This window comes from Mus caroli, unplaced genomic scaffold (genome assembly GCF_978045245.1).
Source record: "Mus caroli unplaced genomic scaffold, Mus_caroli_1 scaffold_1, whole genome shotgun sequence".
Classification (NCBI taxonomy): domain Eukaryota; kingdom Metazoa; phylum Chordata; class Mammalia; order Rodentia; family Muridae; genus Mus; species Mus caroli.
This window is the reverse complement of record NW_028227256.1, coordinates 59,041,157-59,060,285: the sequence shown is the minus strand read 5'-3', so window position 1 is coordinate 59,060,285 and position 19,129 is coordinate 59,041,157. Positions and strand designations below refer to the sequence as shown.

The 19,129-nt window shown below is 38.6% G+C and overlaps 1 protein-coding gene across 2 annotated transcripts in view; it reads right to left on the bottom strand.

Annotated features, from left to right (window-relative positions):
* Positions 1 to 19,129, bottom strand: part of Pard3b (par-3 family cell polarity regulator beta) — a 1,032,172-nt gene that overhangs the window by 475,883 nt on the left and 537,160 nt on the right. Inside the window, exons 6-10 of one of the 2 annotated variants that reach the window (XM_021162850.3) lie at positions 13,860 to 13,946; positions 8,127 to 8,252; positions 5,724 to 6,082; positions 3,007 to 3,146; positions 750 to 878 (exon numbers count right to left, since the gene is read on the bottom strand). In XM_021162850.3, coding sequence (XP_021018509.1) covers positions 750 to 878; positions 3,007 to 3,146; positions 5,724 to 6,082; positions 8,127 to 8,252; positions 13,860 to 13,946 — 841 coding nt within the window. Of the gene's footprint in view, positions 1 to 749; positions 879 to 3,006; positions 3,147 to 5,723; positions 6,083 to 8,126; positions 8,253 to 8,463; positions 8,558 to 13,859; positions 13,947 to 19,129 lie in introns of those variants that run through there. The other variant, XM_085837816.1, reaches the window with a different exon arrangement.

The following is a 19,129-nucleotide window of genomic DNA, read 5'->3' as shown; positions in this document are numbered from 1 at the left end:
CGACAGGAGCCAGCCAGTAGAGCAGCCAGGTTACTACCAAATTGATTTCCCCGTATTCTGTCATTCAAATATATCCTATCTTTAGTAACACGGTCTTACTGCCAGGTTCTGGAGGTTAGCCAAGAGTAATGGCAGTTCTCTGTAATGTCTGTGGGTCTATGTAGCCCCAGTAGCCAACAACTCCTACAGTCAGAATGACCAAGTTAAAAAATTGACAGTAAATGCTGGTATGTATATGGACAAATAGGGTGTTAGGTGTAAAAACTGTTGTAGACACTAGTAACATCAGTGTAGAGTTTCCTTTAAAAGATAGAAAACAATATCTATTATATGATCCAGCTTTATCACTCTTGGGCATATATCCGAAGGACTCTATATGTTACTACAGAGATCCCTGCCCATCCATGTTAACTGATGCTCTAGTCACAATATCCATGATATGCATACAGTCTAGATGTCTATCAACTGCTGAATAGATAATGAACATGTAATACATTGTACAATGAAATATTACATACCTGTTAAGAAAGCAAAATTAGGAAAATTTCAGGAAAAGAAATGGAACTTATGAGTAAATCACACATCACACAGTATCATCCTGAGTCAGGTAATCCAGAAAAACAAATGTCACAGGTTTTCTCTTGTACGTTGATGCTAGCTTTAAATTTTAGCTCTGAATGTTTCCTGTGGGAACGCCACAAACATCACAGAGCATTAAATGCTCAAAGAGACAGAGGTTAGAACATTACCAGCTCTCGGGGCAGGAAGCTCCCTTCCTGGCGGGCAATGACCAATGACACTGTCTCTCCCTGCTTGGTGCTCCTTAACATGGCCACGAGTTCTTCTTGGGTTCTTCCTGTAACATCTCTGCCATTTACCTAATGAGTAGAATCATATACACAACCACAGCTTAGAAAATTTCCTATCACCCCTTTCCCTCTGCTGATGGGAGACAGGCATTGATTGCAAAGTAACCCAGGGTATTGCTGTGTAGCCAGGGCTGTCCCTGAACTCAGATATTTCTGGCAGAGCTCTTGAGTGCTGGTATTGTAAACATGTGTTACTAGGCACAGCTCAGCTCCTAAGTGTTTTTTTTTTTAACGACCTATGTTGTGGATTAAGTGTGCAATAAATGCAATGAAGCTCTAAAAATGTAATATTAAACACATGGGAAACACAGACATTTTCAATAATAAAATGGCTATCCTAATTTTGATACTAGACAAATTCACTCAGTAAATTATTTTACATTCTCATTTTTTCCCTAAGTCATCACATTTTTACAAAGGAAAAAAAAATGAGAATGAGAAGTGCCAGGAATTAACTCCTCAAATAGGTATGAAGTGGTTTGCAATACACTGAGCAGAAGTGAATTACTTATCATATGGCAAATTACTCTGGAAGTATATATGTTTTGGTGAATTCCTAAATGTTCTTTTTGTCTGGAAAAGCACTGTCAGCATGTTACCATAAGTTATTGGAAATCAGCCTCAGAGCCTCATTTGTCAGTCTGAGCATCCTTTGTGATCTAGAACTATGTGGAATGCTAAGATGTTCCCAAAACATGTATTCTCAGGCATGAAGTTTTGAAAGCAACTTTTCATGCCACAGGAGATTTTAAACCAGCCAGTCTCAAACAAGATTTCTCTCCAGGTCAACTGACCAGAGCTCCTTATTGAGAGGATGATATTACTGAACAACAATACATGAGAGAAACAAGCCTCATATTTGGGGTATTCTAAATACTTCTCCATGCCAAACCAGCTCAGCATCTCTATTTCTGGCTCACTACAAGCAAGGCTGACATGGGTGTGGCAATTTCAATGAGACACCCCTCAAAGCTTTGGAGAAACTACTGTGAAGACGTATAAGATTATGAAATTGTTAGCCCCAGCTCAGTATTTATCAAACTCCTAGATTAATTCATATATCACAGGTTAAAGGAAGAAGGATATTTTAAAAAAAGGTAATACTGAGAACCACATTTCTGATCTTCTTGGGACATGCAGTTAGGCTCTTCATTAACTAGTTTTGTAATTGAAGTCATTATCTTGTTTACAAGTAATAATTTTCAATATATGTTACATTAAAAATTAAACATTGATATATAGTCAGCCCTCGATATCTGTGAATTTAATACTAGAAATTTAATCAACTTCAGATAAAAATACTGAAAAAGCTACATTTGTACTGAATATAAGCAAACTTTTTTCCTCATTTTTAAACAAGACAGGATAAATGTTTATGTGGCATATATAGAATTGCTAAAGATTTAGGAAGATGATAGATACACTTTCCTATGACCATTGCCAGTAAGTCTTTCCGTATGTGACCTTTTTACTTAGCAGTCTTGATACTTTCTAATCATTATTTTCAGAAACTAACTCTCCCTTCATCTTTTAAAAAAAGATTTGTTTATTTATTTCATTTATATGAGTACACTGTTGCTGTCTTCAGACACACTAGAAGAGGGCATCAGAACCCATTACAGATGGTTGTGAGCCACCATGTGGTTGCTGGGAATTGAACTCAGGACCTCTGGAAGAGCAGTCAGTGATCTGAACCTCTGAGCCATCTCTCCAGCCCCCTTTCCCTTCACTTTTAATATATAATCTTCATATCTTCTCATTCTACCATGTCTGTCACATCACCATCTTCTCACAGAAACACATGTTATAACCAGGAATCTGTATTCGGCGTCACCATAGCTACATCTATTCCTATGTCTATAACTATATCATCTACTCTCTCTCTGTATTCTCTCTCTAATTTATGCGTGAAATTCCTCACTATAACCTATTCTCTCTGAACTAAATGATAATTTAAGGTATCATTTATTTGCAAATGCAATGCCAATTAACAAATAGGAGTTGGACATCTGAAGTTGTTAGTGTTTGGGGATGGTAGTGGGACCAACATGGCAGAGCAACTGACTACTACACATGTATATCTATTTATTTAAGTATAAACAAATGTTTTACTGCAGAAATTAACTTCAAATCTTACCTCCAAAATTCTGTCCCCTGATTGTAGGCGGCCATCCTTTACTGCTGCTCCTTTTGGTAAGATGTTTTTTACAAAAATGGGACCAGGACCATGTATAGAAGAATCTCTGGTTACCACAGTGAAACCAAGTCCCTCAGGGCCTGGCAGGCAAGAGCAGAAAGATGCACTGTCACTTTAAGCCTGGGTAACATCACACTCCCCCCTTTAGCAAACTCTTCCTCATTTACATAAAAATATACAAAGTAAATTATTTACAGACCTGAAAATTCTACATAGGCTTTAGTTTCCCCATTTTAAATAAAGATTACAGTTCCTAACAGGCAATGGTAGCACCGAAGTGAAGTTAGGATCCACTATATACACGTAATACTTTTGTTTACTCAGGTTCTAGAAGACAGTGCATGTCATCCACAGGCCCAGAATATTGATTCCACAGTAATCTCTCTCCTGACTGCATCTTCCCTCCCAAGCAGGTGACCTCCTCTGTTGGGGTTTTGTGGGTCTCTCTATCAACTGAATAGTCTGTGGCTCAGACCTCAGCATGTATCCTGATTGCTTTACTGCAGTGGCTACTGTTTTGTCCCCAAGGTCTTCTTATCCCCTTCTAGTTTTCTTCAATCTCCAACTTCTCGCTTCTACTGTCTAAAGATATATGTATCTTTACTCAACACTAAATAATCTGTACTTTTGTTACAAGTATAGTAAATAATGTTTCTTGAAGCTTCTATCATGAATAAAATACAGCTGTGTGGATAAGATTCCTGCAAAGACCATGATCTCCGGCCTGTAGCACCTTGGGATGTAGTAGAACCTTTAGAGTAGTATGGGTTTAATAGAAGGACGCTTGGTCATTAGAGGCATTCCCTAGAAGGAGCTATGGCTTTGTTGACCCTCGTGTTTCTCTCTCTTTGCTTCGGGGCTACAGGAGGCCTGCCATATTATACATTCTCCTCATGCTCCACTCCTTTGTCATAGGTCCAAAAGCAATTTGCAAACAAGCCCTGCACTGAACTTTCTAAGATTGTGAGCCCAAACCAACTTTCCCACTTCATATCCCTTGTTAAAGCTTTAGGAAGTTGTTAGACATATGTTCCTATGACCATTGTCAGTAAGTAGTTCAATATGTTACCTTATTTCTTATCAATCTTTGATGCTTTCTAATTATCATTGTCAGAAATTAACTCTCCCTTCATTTTTAATATCTTTATTTTCCTATTTCTCTCATCCCACCATGCCTGTCAACCCAGAATTCACACCACTGTCCTCGCACACAAACACACCTGATGCTCAGGTGTATTGGGCCAGATTCTCCTCTTGTTATCTCATCAGATCTGTGAGTCACTGTTATTATCATCTCCTTATAGAATGGAGTTAGCATCTGTTTGGTTCATTTGTCCTATCTCCTCCCATCCATCTGTGTCTCTGTGCCTCTCCCTCTTTCCTGAATAGTTCAAATTTTGCTATGTTTCTCCTTCAATCCAGACCCTGCCATTATCAAATATCCTCATCTACTTAAAATTCTAATTTCAAACAATGACATTTCTAGTATGCAAATTTCCCTGACTGAAAACCTCAGCTAAAACTGTAATTTTTCTTTCTTCCTTCCTACAGCCATCTATCTATTAAGGAATGTCTGTTATAGCTTCACATTTAGGCAGAGGCAATGCACCCGGTTGCTCGGCTCCTTCCTTAGGACATCTCACGACTCTGTGCCTGATTCATCTCTCTATAGGCAAAGGACGGAACTCATATGCTAGCTGTGTTATTGCTTCATAACAGTGCATTTGGACATGGCTTATTTGTAATGCATTTACAGACAGCTATATAAAACTCTGTGCCTTCTTAATTTGCTTTAATCCCAGGAAAAGACTTTTGTAAATGAATACAATTTGATTGGAGAAATCTTCCCAGAATATTTTATACATTCTAATAAAAGACACAGGTTATTTGTTTCTGAAATTCACAAATAATTTTTAAAAGTTTTATGGTGGCTGTTAAGTTGTTAATTCAGTGGGGGAACCCTGTTAGAATCTTTGAATTGGCTTAAAAACCACAGGACTTTAGAAAATTACAATGAGATGAAGGAAAATCAGGCAGAAGTCAGAATAAACTGGGTGTAATGCTGCAGCCATATGCATGTACATACGTGGCCTGGAATAACTGCTTTCAGCTTGATATGGACAAAAAAATAGAAAAGGATTAAGAAAGTTTGTAAGCAGTTTTGAAATTTGGGCTATCTTAAAGAAATGAAATGTTGAATCTGAAATTAATAATGTGTTGTCTTTATGAAGAGTAATCCTTGTACTGATATAAAAACATTTAAGAGATCCAGAGGCCATATTCCTGAACTGGCCTAACAGATGCTTTTAAAAAAAATCAGACTTAGGCTCAAAATGAGGACAATTAACATCTCATGCCTACTCAGTGCTGAGTGGCCACACAATGCTGCTTGGCTTTTTATCAAGTCTGCGGCAACTCTCTCTATTCCTCATGCTCTTTACTGTCTTCTTGTCTCAAATCCTCTCAACTTTCCAGGAGAAAAGATGAAGAAAGTAGTACAGTTTTAAGAATGTAAGTTATCCAAGTATACACTCAAATCTATTCTTTGATACAATTAAATAAAAAGAGAATTAAGTAAATTAACCTTAATGCATTTCTTTTAACCAGCTTTACGTGGTACAATAATAGAACAGTATTAAGCATAATTTAATAATTACCTTTCTTTAGGTCAATCTTAATTTTTTTTGCATTTTTCTTGCTGCCAAACCCCAGGAGAGGAGAGAGTGGGGGAGAGGAAGGTTTTCTTCCTAGTCTTGGAACTCGGGGGCTCTTGCTTTGCTGCGGGGAGGCTGACTCTTCTCCTTCAGGACTGCTTGCTCTTGTTAGATGTACTGCTTTCAGTCCTGGTTTCCCACGGGCAGGAGGTGGTGCCTTTGTTCTCGAAGCCCCGTCATTGTTGCCAAAAATGTTGAGTGGGCCAATGACTGATTTTTCATATTGTTCACGGTTTTGAGGCAGAAGCACATGGAGAATCACACTGGGAGATTTCATTGCCTGGCGGAAGACATCTTGGGCCCTTGGATGAGTGAAGAAACAGAGAATCATACTGTGTTTTGACATAGCACTTTCTAAGGTACTCAGGTATGGGGTAAGCAGAGCAGCCTGGTATCATAAGTATAGGAGGTATGGGGATTATCCCTATGGTATGACTCTGCTAACTAGTTATCACTTATTCACTACCTGCCCATCCATCCGGTGCTGCCACACTGGCTACACATGCATGGTGACTGTGTTGTATAATCCTCTCATTTATTTTTTTTAACACCTACATAAAGTAAATATAGTTCCCTTGCATGTAACAAGTTCAAGTGGAACCTCAGAGCAACTAAAGCACTAAGCAGACAACTCTCAGCTTTCAGTGTCTTTAATATGTAAATCTAACCAGAAGTCCTGGAGCACATATTAAAAGCAAACTTTAATTCTTCTCATTTTAAAATCAGGTTATTGATCGGTTATTTTTATTTGACTCCAAGTTGGTATTGACTCAATGCTTATGTTTTATAAATCCATTTCTACTTTTATAAAACAGGGATCATCAAACTTCTTAGCCTTTGCAAAACAGGATAGCAAAATATGCAAATAACATTATTATTATTATTAATTATCATAATTCTGTCAACAATAGCTGAATGGATTAATTGCTTTAGAAAGATGCCATTTCATTCTACCCCTAAGCAGCAGTGACTCCTGCCTTCTTCTGGCAACCATCAGCCCCCACTATTGAAAAGTAGTGGCCATTTGCCCCTTCCTAGAAATGGGAACAAAACACCCATGGAAGGAGTTACAGAGACAAAATTTGGAGCTGTGACGAAAGGATGGACCATCTAGTGATTGCCATATCCAGGGATCCATCCCATAATCAGCTTCCAAACGCTGACACCATTGCATACACTAGCAAGATTTTGCTGAAAGGACCCAGATAGAGCTGTCTCTTGTGAGACTATGCCGGGGCCTAGCAAACACAGAAGTGGATGCTCACAGTCAGCTATTGGATGGATCACAGGGTCCCCAATGGAGGAGCTAGAGAAAGTACCCAAGGAGCTAAAGGGAACTGCAACCCTATAGGTGGAACAACAATATGAACTAACCAGTACCCCGGAGCTCTTGTCTCTAGCTGCATATGTATCAAAAGATGGCCTAGTCAGCCATCACTGGAAAGCCCTTTGGACTTGCAAACTTTATATGCCCCAGTACAGGGGAACGCCAGGGACAAAAAGGGGGAGTGGGTGGGTAGGGGATTGGGGGGGTGGGTATAGGGGACTTTTGGGATAGCATTGGAAATGTAAACTAGGAAAATATCTAATAAAAAAAAAAGTAGTGGCCTGAGAAATGCTGTGTTATTAACAGTTTGGTTCAGAAGCAAGATAGGCTGTTGATTGCTAGTGAAGATTACCTCTATTTAGCTCCCTAACTTAGAAACCCTGCCAAATATCAATGTACATATATATATATATATATATATATATATATATATATGTGTGTGTGTGTGTGTGTGTGTGTGTGTGTGTGTGTGTATGCATATCTAGATGCCCGGTGCATTCTACCTATTCCACCTCCTGTTTTACAGGTATTCCCCATATTTTCCACATTCAGAAAGATGATTTCTTAAGGTAGACTATTTTAATTTTAACTTCTATAATTTGTTTCTATTATTTGCTGAGTACTTGTAGGCACCACCCACAGGTTTTACAGTTTAAGGGAGACTGACATCAAGGATGTTAATTAATAAGCTGAATTAATTGTCTGTGAAAAGAGCCAGTAAATGCCAGTCTAACTGACCCGTAGCCTAAGAGAAACAACCCCCCTCCCCGCTGGTCATGGATTCCCAGAAAGACACCCAGGCAGGAAGGCTTGCTGCATTCCATGGCTCATCAGGCACATGTGTTGGCTAACTCCGAATATGTTAAAGCATCAAATGCATTCAGAAATGGATGGTCACAGGTCACATAATGGGACTTGACTTGACATTCTACCTATGATTTAGATCATAATGAGTTCGGCAATGATTATACATATTCAAGAGATCAACAAAGTCAATAAAACAATGAAAAAATGCTTACTGAGCAAAAGTTTTGTCCAGGAGTTCCACGTTGTTGATTTTTACAATGCACTCATTTTCCTGAAATAGTCCCTCCTGCTTGCACCTGCTGTTTTCTTCAATGCCTCGGATGAAGAGTCCTAGGATCCTAAGCGAAACATTTAGGTTGAAATAAAACATCTGAGTACCAATATACACATTATTTCTCTGCTTGCAGCTATTCAGAAATATGTATTGGTTTCTGTTTATTAAACAGAGTATATTTCTATTCAGCCAAATGGTTCATCTTTCAAATTCACACACAATCACACACTAGACATTCACACATCAGACACTCACCCCCACTCCCTTACACCTACCTGAAGACAAATATCCATATCATAAATACCAACCCACTTCTTTGTTTTCCTTGGTCTTAGCAAAGATCAGTACAGCTCAATAAAGAATATACCACCCAAGACAAAAAGCTGACTAGTGACATCAGAGTTAACTGTAGGGAAGCCTGGCTGAGCGGCAACATAGAAACTTGGGGCTGGCAATAGGAGAGGACTGTTACACCATCTTATTATATGTTCTAGCACTTTGCATTTTAAAAAGTAAATGAACATTTCAACTCGGACCCTATTATCCATAAGGAACATCCCTGTGCCTTTGAATCAAGGCTCTGCCAGGTGTTTTCTCCATCCTCAGGATGGGCAAATGATGTAAGGATGGAGGATCATACCAACGTAAATAACACAGAGTAAAAGTGTCGTCGATGAGCCTAATCTGATTGGGCAGGCAAGTACTGCTGCAGACCTAAGATGCAGACAGGTACCCAGAGCCTCCCAGAGCTTTGAAACTTGTTCAGCGTTAGAAGGGAGAGGGGACTGAAATGAAAGAAAATCTAAAGGAAACATCAAACAATTGTTATATTTCCTATACAATTCTTCTATATCCATGGAGGTGTCCAGGATTCCCCTTTGGGGACCAAACTCTGTGGATGTTCAAATCCTTTATGAAAAATGTCATGCTATGTGCATCCTTCTGTATGTTTTAGTTATCTCTAGATCACTCACAAAATCTAGTGTAATGAAATTGCTATTTGAATAGCTAATATAATGTTTAGGGGATAATAACATACAAACACCTGTATATAGTCAGTAGAGATAGAAGAGTTTGTTGTTGTATTCAGTCTGTTGTATTCCCACTGTTGGTGGGACCTTGCTGTGGCTGAGAATCTTGTGGACACAGATTCTGGTATTCACATGCAGGCTGTATATGCATGTGTGTTTATGTGTTTCTATATGCAAGCTTTAATACTCTCATAAAGCCAAAACTAAATCTACCACAAGGAATGATGCCTCTACATACTTTAGTCATTGCTCACTTTGGAGAAGTCCTTTATCTTTGTGGCATGACATAGGCCTCACTGGGTGTCACACTGAGACAGACCAATTGGCTTCTGTAGGTATCTGCTGGATGTGGAGAAACTCCTGCTTCCATGTTCCCTGTCCCCTTAATTATTCTATTCAGTCACTATCTTTTGAAGAAAGCCTCGTGTGCTATATTACATAGTCCCTTTGTGTTAAATTTCAAATCTAAATAAAATATGAGCACATTTTATGTGTGAATAATAAGGTCAACCATGCAAAAAGGGCTCCCTGTAAAGAAAGTGGTTCTCCTATGGAGTGGCCACAAAATTGAGCCTCTGCCTCCGGCCACAGTTCATTAATGAGCGCAGACCACCTCCAGGTATCAATGGGCAGGGTGCTCTACAATGGTACTCAGATTCCTCCTTCATAAACATTAACTGAACAGTGTGCTGCTGCTGAGCTAGTGGTAGCCACAGCAGCTACTGTAAGGAAGGGCTTCAGGTCATCTGGGCAAGAGTGGGTAGGGTCTCAGGTTTTATCCCAGCATTCTGGAACTTCACTAAATTAACCAAACACATCGCAGGACCTTCCTTTCTTAGCACAGTGCTAAAGTGAAACTCTTTGATATGAAAAAGGGGGATTAGATCAAAATTGTGCTTTCTCCTAAATTAAACTGCTCTCTGATGGTTCACAGTTTAGAGTTTTGTTACGGTGGCTCTCCCATAACATGATCCATTAGGAGGCTCACGTGTGGTTATAAACCAGTTTATGTAAGTGATATTTTTTTAACAAGCATTCAAGTCTTCCTTTAATTTAATTCAGTACATCATCAGTCATATAATGTTACTCCCTAGGATTTAATTTCACATTTTGGGAGATGAATTAATTCTTTCGGGCCACTGGGTTGCAATTTAGCCAGCATATTACAGCTGGAGCATGCTATGTGAACTTCACCAATCTAAATAACCTAACTTTCCATGAAAAATTTATTGACAGAATAAGCCCAACTGTAAAACCTGTGTGTCAGAGGTAATTTTGGTAAAATGTAAAACTGACTGATTTCATTAGTTTGGTCCCCAGCAACAAACCCATCCAGCCCTGCCCTCCCTATTATCTGGAAGGAGTAAATTCCCCGCAGTATGATGGCATCTCTACCACTGTGGGCAAGCTTATAAACCCTGATCTTTTACTCACTGGTGACAAGAGCTGCCTTATTTGAGATAAAACTTATCGGACCTAACAATTAATACTGTAGTTTCATAGGATAAGAGTAGCCAGTTCATTGGCAGTGTTAAAAGATACTAAAAATTCAGTTTCTCAGCAGGATAAGAGAAGCAACAACTGTTCCTTGTTCATGGAGTCATCACTTAAGACTCTAGTATCCAGTCCTTGTGCAGCTCTGTGCTCCCACTAAGCCTGAGGTTTCACTGTCTTGCTGTCTCACCACTAATCACTAAAATTCCCTTCTCCTCACATTCTGAATCTCTTTAACCTTTAGCTATTTAACTATCTTTGTTATGAAATAGAAGTGTATTATTTTTAGTAAAAAAATCTATTTTTAATTTTTAAAATTTAATTGATATTATAAAGTAAAATTAACATTTTTGTTTGTCTTTTTGTTTGCAAGGATTTAGTGTTTTTGTGCTTATTTTCTTTCCTTAAAAAACAAAAGCAAACCCGAAAAATCCCAAAACAACAACAACAAAAATGGGAGAGCCAATGGCCCTCTACACAAATTGTATCCAGAATTCCCTCCTCTGGTATCTAATGAATTCCTATGGACTTCAGCTGATACAGTAGCCAGAGTAAGTTTCTCTTTCAGTAACAGGTGTGGCAATCTCTTTTTCTTTTGTAATGAAAAACAAAACAAAACACTGGAAGCAAAACCAATTACAGTAGTCTTAATAAAGAATTAAATATACATTCTAATTTAAAATAATGAGACAAACTAATAAATGGAAGGAAATTAAGAGCTAAGCATACCACTATGACCTAAGCAGGCCCCCGTGCTCACACAGTGAGACCAGATGGCAGCATGAAGGCAGACACTTGTCTGACATGCTCTATAGGCAGCTCTGTCAAGACACATGGCTTGAGTTAGGAGTGCTGTTTCAGCCTGGACTCATTACTTCTTAACTTTTACTGGCTCATGTCTCCACTTCCATATGATTTTTAATGTATGTTTTAATTAAATTTCCTTTCTATAACAGTAGTAGATACTAAAAATATCAAATAGAACTACTTCTTCAAGTTATTGTACAGTTGACAATGAACTTATAATGAAACTTCATTTATGAATCAAGATGGGTTTTTTTAATCCAAAATAGTCATCATACTGACAATTTATGCATTCATGGGTTATGGATTTTACAAGGAGATACCATATTTTTAATGTCATCTAATCCCTATAGCCTTGATGGAAGGTAGATTGTCACTACCTGTGAGTGAGTTTAGGGGACTAGCTGGAGGTTCTGTGAAGAGAACCCTAGGATTAACTCCTTTGAGGCCAAGTCCAATTCTCTTCCCACCCGTCTTCCACACGTGTCCTAGGAATAAGAACCCCACAGAAAATAGGGGAAATAAATACGGTCTGGTCTGCTCCCCTTCTTTGCAGTGAGAGAGGGCGATTTCCCATCTAAAGGGCCAGCATTTTTTCTCAGCTATTGAAAACGAAGGATGGTGACCGTCACTGTGGATTTTTTTTTTTCCTTTTCATTTTGGGGAATTGCAAAGATTCTATGTACTATTCCAGGTTCATTAAACCAAAGGGCCTGGTAATTTAACCACTCTGGTATTTCACAAAGCTCTATCAGCACACTTCTGCCAAAAGCCATTAGGATTTCTCACGGGAACTGAATAAATACTCACCTTGTCTGTCAAAAACAACCCTGCTCTGTCCTTCGCCGTAACCCATAACATATATAAACACGCTTATTAACACACACAGGAAACCAGACAATAAGAGCCACTGGCTTTTCGGTTCATTTCTTTTTAGAGACCATTCATTCCATCAGGAGCTTGGCATCAGATGTTATATGAGAGAAAAATAAGGTGATGTCTTTGCAATTACAGGTAGCAGATGGCTACCTGAGAAAGTCGGTGCCAACCCAAATATCATGACTGAGGCTGCTTGTCCTTTGATACGGCCAACTGGATTGAGTAAATATCCAGAGCCAGTAAATTAATACTATATAACCTTTGGGGAAATTGTGGTTCTAGAAAGAGCACTGGAATGAGAACAAGTCAGAGATCACAGCTTTGAGGGACTATGAGGGCAAAAAAAAAAAATCAACAGGCTTTTCTGGTCCTTGATCTATTGGACTAAAATAAAATGCTCTGACTTTTCAATGATCACTTAAGAAAATGGACTTAGGCTATTGGTTATAATCCTGCCCTGTTAGTGAAAAGCCAATTTTCCTCAGGGGTTCTGGAAACCCTTGTTAGGATCCAGGGAGTGCTATAGACAGCATCTTCTTGAAGGTTCCGCACCTATAGAACTTCAGTAAGGTCATTAGCCTCATTACACCAGCTCTGTGCCACACAGATTTTCATTTTCAGCAGTGAAACAGATTTTATATCCAGTCAGATGTGGATTTCAAGACACAAATACTAACACAATCTAAATTAGCATTTGCTGCTATGGATTTATCAACAAATGTCTTTAAGATTCTAAGAGGTTGAAAGGAATAGTCTTCAGTGGCCTGGATTGTATCTACAAAAAAGGTACACTTTTTTCTTTCTTTTTTTTTTTTTTTTTGTTTTGTTTTTGGTTTTTGAGACAGGGTTTCTCTGTGTAGCCCTGGCTGTCCTGAAACTCACTCTGTAGACCAGGCTGGCCTCGAACTCAGAAATCCACCTGCCTCTGCCTCCCGAGTGCTGGGATTAAAGGCGTGCGCCACCACCGCCCAGCCTACACTTTTTTCTATAACTTAATCACTGTGTGTGTGGCTGATATGCTACTAGAATGTAAATGCTTATTATTCACACACACACACACACACACACACACACACACACACACACACATACATGTAATGAATTTGGAATTACTATTTCCATTCATTGAAGATTATTTTATAATGCTAAAACACACTCAGTTATGACATTTGTCTGACAATATGTTAAAATCTTTGCCCAAGAAGCCCGTTTACCATTCGTCACTCTCAAGGATGCTCCAAGAAAGTACTTCATAATTAATTGTGAGTGGGGAAATTGGGATGATTTTTTTTCCTTTTCTTTTCCCCTGCATCCTAGAAATAAATGATTTTAGTTTGTTTCTAAACCAAAGTATTCCTTAAGGAGTCCATCTGAATATGCAGATTTCCACTTAATTGTCCTGGAAAAGGCATTCATCAGGTTTTTCACTGACATGAGCGTCTGAAACAGGGAAGAGTCCTTACCGTCCACTCAGAGATGAAAAGAAGGGCACCACATGAATCCCCAGGGGGTCTCCTTCCCCAGAAATCTCCACAGCTCTCGTCATATCACTGGGCAGAGCAAAACAGGAACACAGTAAGTCTTAGGTAAAAACCAGACGAAGTACATTAAGCCATCACCATGCCCTCACTGACTCTATCAATAGCTGTAATTATGATTGAAGGCACAGGAGTATAGGGCTTGCTGGTGTGTGCAGAAGATCCACAAAAGAAGCACATTAAAAGGTTCCCTAATTTTCAATTTGAATCTTTCTTGAAAACCAAAAGTTAGAAAAGAACTCACTGCTAAACAAACTTCCCACTTAATCTGCAGAAATCAACAGAGATAAAAACGAGGTTCACAGAACGAAATCTCTCCCCAATGAGACTTTCTTGAAAATGACTGTACAGACCATAAACACACAGAAATAACTCTATCTATGCTTAGGCTTGAAGTTAGGGCTTTCTCTCCAGAAAAGGGAAAACATGGAATAAAAATATTTATTAGAAAATGCACAGGGATTGCAGTTTATAATGTCAGGGAAGGCAAAGTTAGTAACACAGTCGGGCATGTTCAAAGCAATATAAATCAGAGCTTGCATCAGTTGGACTCAATGGAACAATTCCAAGTTTTCACCTTCCAGTTTATTTATTTTTTTCTATCTTTAAGGCAGAAAGGGAGTTTGCAAAAACCAGAGAAAATGTATTATAGAAAGAAATAGAAAGTCTGACCTTCCTAACCTAGCGCAGATTAAGGAAAGGATGAGCGAGAACCACTAATAGGAGTGTGTATGACTGAAATGCACAAATGCACTACAAGCCTCCAAGTCATACGCAGTGGAGCTAACAAGTGTTTGTAAAGATGAAAATAATATCCGTGAACAATTATTGGCTCCTTTAATCCCAAAGAGAGAGACAAATTGCCAGAGGAAATGATGAACTTGAAGCAAGCACCACCTTCATGGAAACATGTTCCTATTGTTTAACATTCATGCCAACAAGATGTCAGATAAAGAGCCATGGCTATCTCAGATACTCTTCTGCTCCAAAGTGAAGATGGCAAAGATCTGGGTCCTGGCTGCAAAGTTGAGAGCAGCATTAAGGAGACAAAGTGTCTGACGAATTCACCCTGCGTGAAACATTTTTTAAATTATCAGCAATATATATATGCTAGTCAGTAGATTTTGTTAACATGTTTTCCTTGGAAGCATATTATCAGTAAGAACAAAAATTTTAAAATAAAATACAAGAAAATAAAGGCAAGACAGTTTCTAGCATTTCAGTGAGATGATTCAATTTCAAAACCGATAATGAGTTTCAAATAATCTTCGCTCAGATATTACTGATGCATTCAACTTGTTCAGTCAAGCAGGCTATAGAAGAGATCTGCAATAATATCACACACCAAACAAACATGAGCACTATGACACAGAGCATAAGGACTTGTCTCTTTATGAATGTTGGGTAAGGGTATAAACCTAGATCTATATGGAGACACTAATGTGCATTGTAAGTCCTGAAAGAAAAACACTTGCTGGGCACAGAAACTTGTGTAGGTTTTAATGATCAGACAGTAATTTTCATAGAATGGATTTACAATTAAATTTAAGACCAAGTCCAATGATACTGACGTGAAAATTTTAGAAACTGAGACTTAACTCTTTCTTAACCACTAAAGGATGATTATCTTTCTCATTATAATTCTAAGTTTTGCCCACGGTAACAACTGTCTTCTGGCAAACGTGTCAAGTACCCCCATACCACAGGACATTACCCACACTTAATATAGAAGCTATAAAATATTAGTGTTTAGTCTAGGGAAGACTTAAAAATTTCAGCTCATACATGGATTTTATAGATCCTGGCTTCCATGGAATTATTTTCTTTTTTCTATTTTATAAATTTTTCTTTAACTCTACTCAAAACCTTTCTTGTAAAACATAATAAATTCAACGGATAATACTATTTCAGTAATTATTAAGCTTGTGTTTTTATATATGACTAAGTAAATTTTTTTAATTAGGTATTTATTTCATTTACATTTCCAATGCTATCCCAAAAGTCCCCACTCTCCCACCCACCCACGCCCACTTCTTGGCCCTGGCATTCCCCTGTACTGAGGCATATAAAATTTGCATGACCAATCGGTCTCTCTTTCCACTGATGGCCAACTAGGCCATCTTCTGCTACATATGCAGCTAGAGACACAAGCTCCCGGGGGTACTGGTTAGTTCATATTGTATTCCACCTATAGGGTTGCAGACCCCTTTAGTTCCTTGGGTACTTTCTCTAGCTCTTCCATTGGGGGCCCTGTGATCCATCCAATAGCTGACTGTGAGCATCCACTTCTGTGTTTGCTAGGCCCCAGCATAGACTCACAAGAGACAGCTACATCAGGGTCCTTTCAACAAAATCTTGCTAGTGTATGCAATGGTGTCAGCATTTGGAGGCTGATTAGGGATAGATCCCCGGGTATGGCAGTCTCTATATGGTCCATCCTTTCTTCTCAGCTCCAAACTGTGTCTCTGTAACTCCTTCCATGGGTGTTTTGTTCCCAATTCTAAGAAGGGACAAGGTATCCACACTTTGGTCTTCGTTCTTCTTGAGTTTCATGTGTTCTACAAATTGTATCTTATATCTTGGGTATTCGAAGTTTCTGGGCTAATATCCACTTATCAGTGAGTACATATCATGTGAGTTCTTTTGTGATTGAATTACCTCACTCAGGATGATACCCTGCAGGTCCATCCATTGGCCTAGGAATTTCATAAATTCATTCTTTTTAATAGCTGAGTAGTACTCCATTGTGTAAATATACCACATTTTCTATATCCATTCCTCTGTTGAGGGGCATCTGGGTTCTTTCCAGATTCTGGCTATTATAAATAAGGCTGCTATGAACACAGTGGAGCATGTGTCCTTCGTACCAGATGGAACATCTTCTGGATATATGCCCAGGAGAGGTATTGTGGGATCCTCCGGGAGTACTATATCCAATTTTTTGAGGAAACGCCAGACTGATTTCCAGAGTGGTTGTACAAGCTTGCAATCCCACCAACAATGGAGGAGTGTTCCTCTTTCTCCACATTCACACTAGCATCTGCTGTCACCTGAATTTTTGATCTTAGCCATTCTGACTGGTGTGAGGTGGAATCTCAGGGTTGTTTTGATTTGCATTTCCCTGATGATTAAGGATGCTGAACATTTTTTCAGGTGCTTCTGACCCATTCAGTATTCCTCAGGTAAGATTTCTTTGTTTAGCTCTGTTCCCGATTTTTTTTTTTTTAAAGATTTATTTATTATATGTAAGTACACTGCAGCTGTCTTCAGACACTCCAGAAGAGGGCGCCAGATCTCGTTACAGATGGTTGTGAGCCACCATGTGGTTGCTGGGATTTGAACTTCGGACCTCTGGAAGAGCAGTCGGGTGCTCTTACCCACTGAGCCATCTCACCAGCCCTGTTCCCGATTTTTTAATGGGGTTATTTGATTTTCTGGAGTCCACCTTCTTGAGATATATATATATATATATATATATATATATATATATATATATATATATATATTGGATATTAGTGCCCTATCTGATATTTAAGATAGGTAAAGATCCTTTCCCAATTTGTTGGTGGCCTTTTTGTCTTATTGACAGTGTCTTTTGCCTTACAGAAGCTTTGCAACTTTATGAGGTCCCATTTGTCGATTCTTGATCTTACAGCACAAGCCATTGCTGTTCTATTCAGGAATTTTTCCACTGTACCCATATCTTAGAGGCTTTTACCCACTTTCTTTTCTATAAGTTTGAGTGTCTCTGGTTTTATGTGGAGTTCCTTAATCCACTTAGAATTGACCTTAGTACAAGGAGATAGGAATGGATCAATTCGCATTCTTCTACATGATGACTGCCAGTTGTGCCAGCACCATTTGTTTAAAATGCTGTCTTGTTTCCACTGGATGGTTTTAGCTCCCTTGTCAAAGATCAAGTGACCATAGGTGTGTGTTGGTTCATTTCTGCTATTCCACTGGTCTACTTGTCTGTTGCTATACCAGTACCATGCAATTTTTTATCACAATTGCTCTGTAGTAAAGCTTTAGGTCCGGCATGGTGATTCCACCAGAGGTTCTTTTATCCTTGAGAAGAGTTTTTCCTATCCTAGGTTTTTTGTTATTCCAGATGAATTTGGAGATTGTCCTTTCCAATTCGTTGAAGAATTAAGTTGGGATTTTGATGGGGATTGCATTGAATCTGTAGATTGCTTTTGGCAAGATAGCCATTTTTACTATATTGATCCTGCCAATCCATGAGCATGGGAGATCTTTCCATCTTCTGAGATCTTCTTTAATTTCTTTCTTCAGAGACTTGAAGTTTTTATCATACAGATCTTTCACTTCCTTAGTTAGAGTCACGCCAAGATATTTTATATTATTTGTGGCTATTGAGAAGGGTGTTGTTTCCCTAATTTCTTTCTCAGCCTGTTTATCCTTTGTGTAGAGAAAGGCCATTGAGTTGTTGGAGTTAATTTTATATCCAGCTACTTCATTAAACCTGTGTATCAGGTTTAGGAGTTCTCTGGTGGAATTTTTAGGGTCACTTATATATACTATCATATCATCTGCAAAAAGTGATATTTTTACTTCTTCCTTTCCAATTTGTATCCCCTTGATCTCCTTTTGTTGTCGAATTGCTCTGGCTAGGACTTCAAGTACAATGTTGAATAAGTAGGGAGAAAGTGGGCAGTCTTGTCTAGTCCCTGATTTTAGTGGGATTGCTTCCAGCTTCTCACCATTTACTTTGATGTTGGCTACTGGTTTGCTGTAGATTGCTTTTATCATGTTCAGGTATGGGCCTTGAATTCCTGATTTTTCCAAGACTTTTATCATGAATGGGTGTTGGATTTTGTCAAATACTTTCTCAGCTTCTAATGAGATAATCATGTGGTTTATGTCTTTGAGTTTGTTTATATACTGGATTATGCTGATGGATTTCCGTATATTAAACCATCCCTGCATCCCTGGAATGAAACCTACTTGGTCAGGATGGATGATTGTTTTGATGTGTTCTTGGATTTGGTAAGCAAGAATTTTATTGAGTATTTTTGCATTGATATTCATAAGGGAAATTGGTCTGAAGTTTTCTATCTTTGTTGGGTCTTTCTGTGGTTTAGGTATCAGAGTAGTTGTGGCTTCATAGAATGAATTGTTTAGAGTACCTTCTGCTTCTATTTTGTGGAATAATTTGTGAAGAACTGGAATTAGAT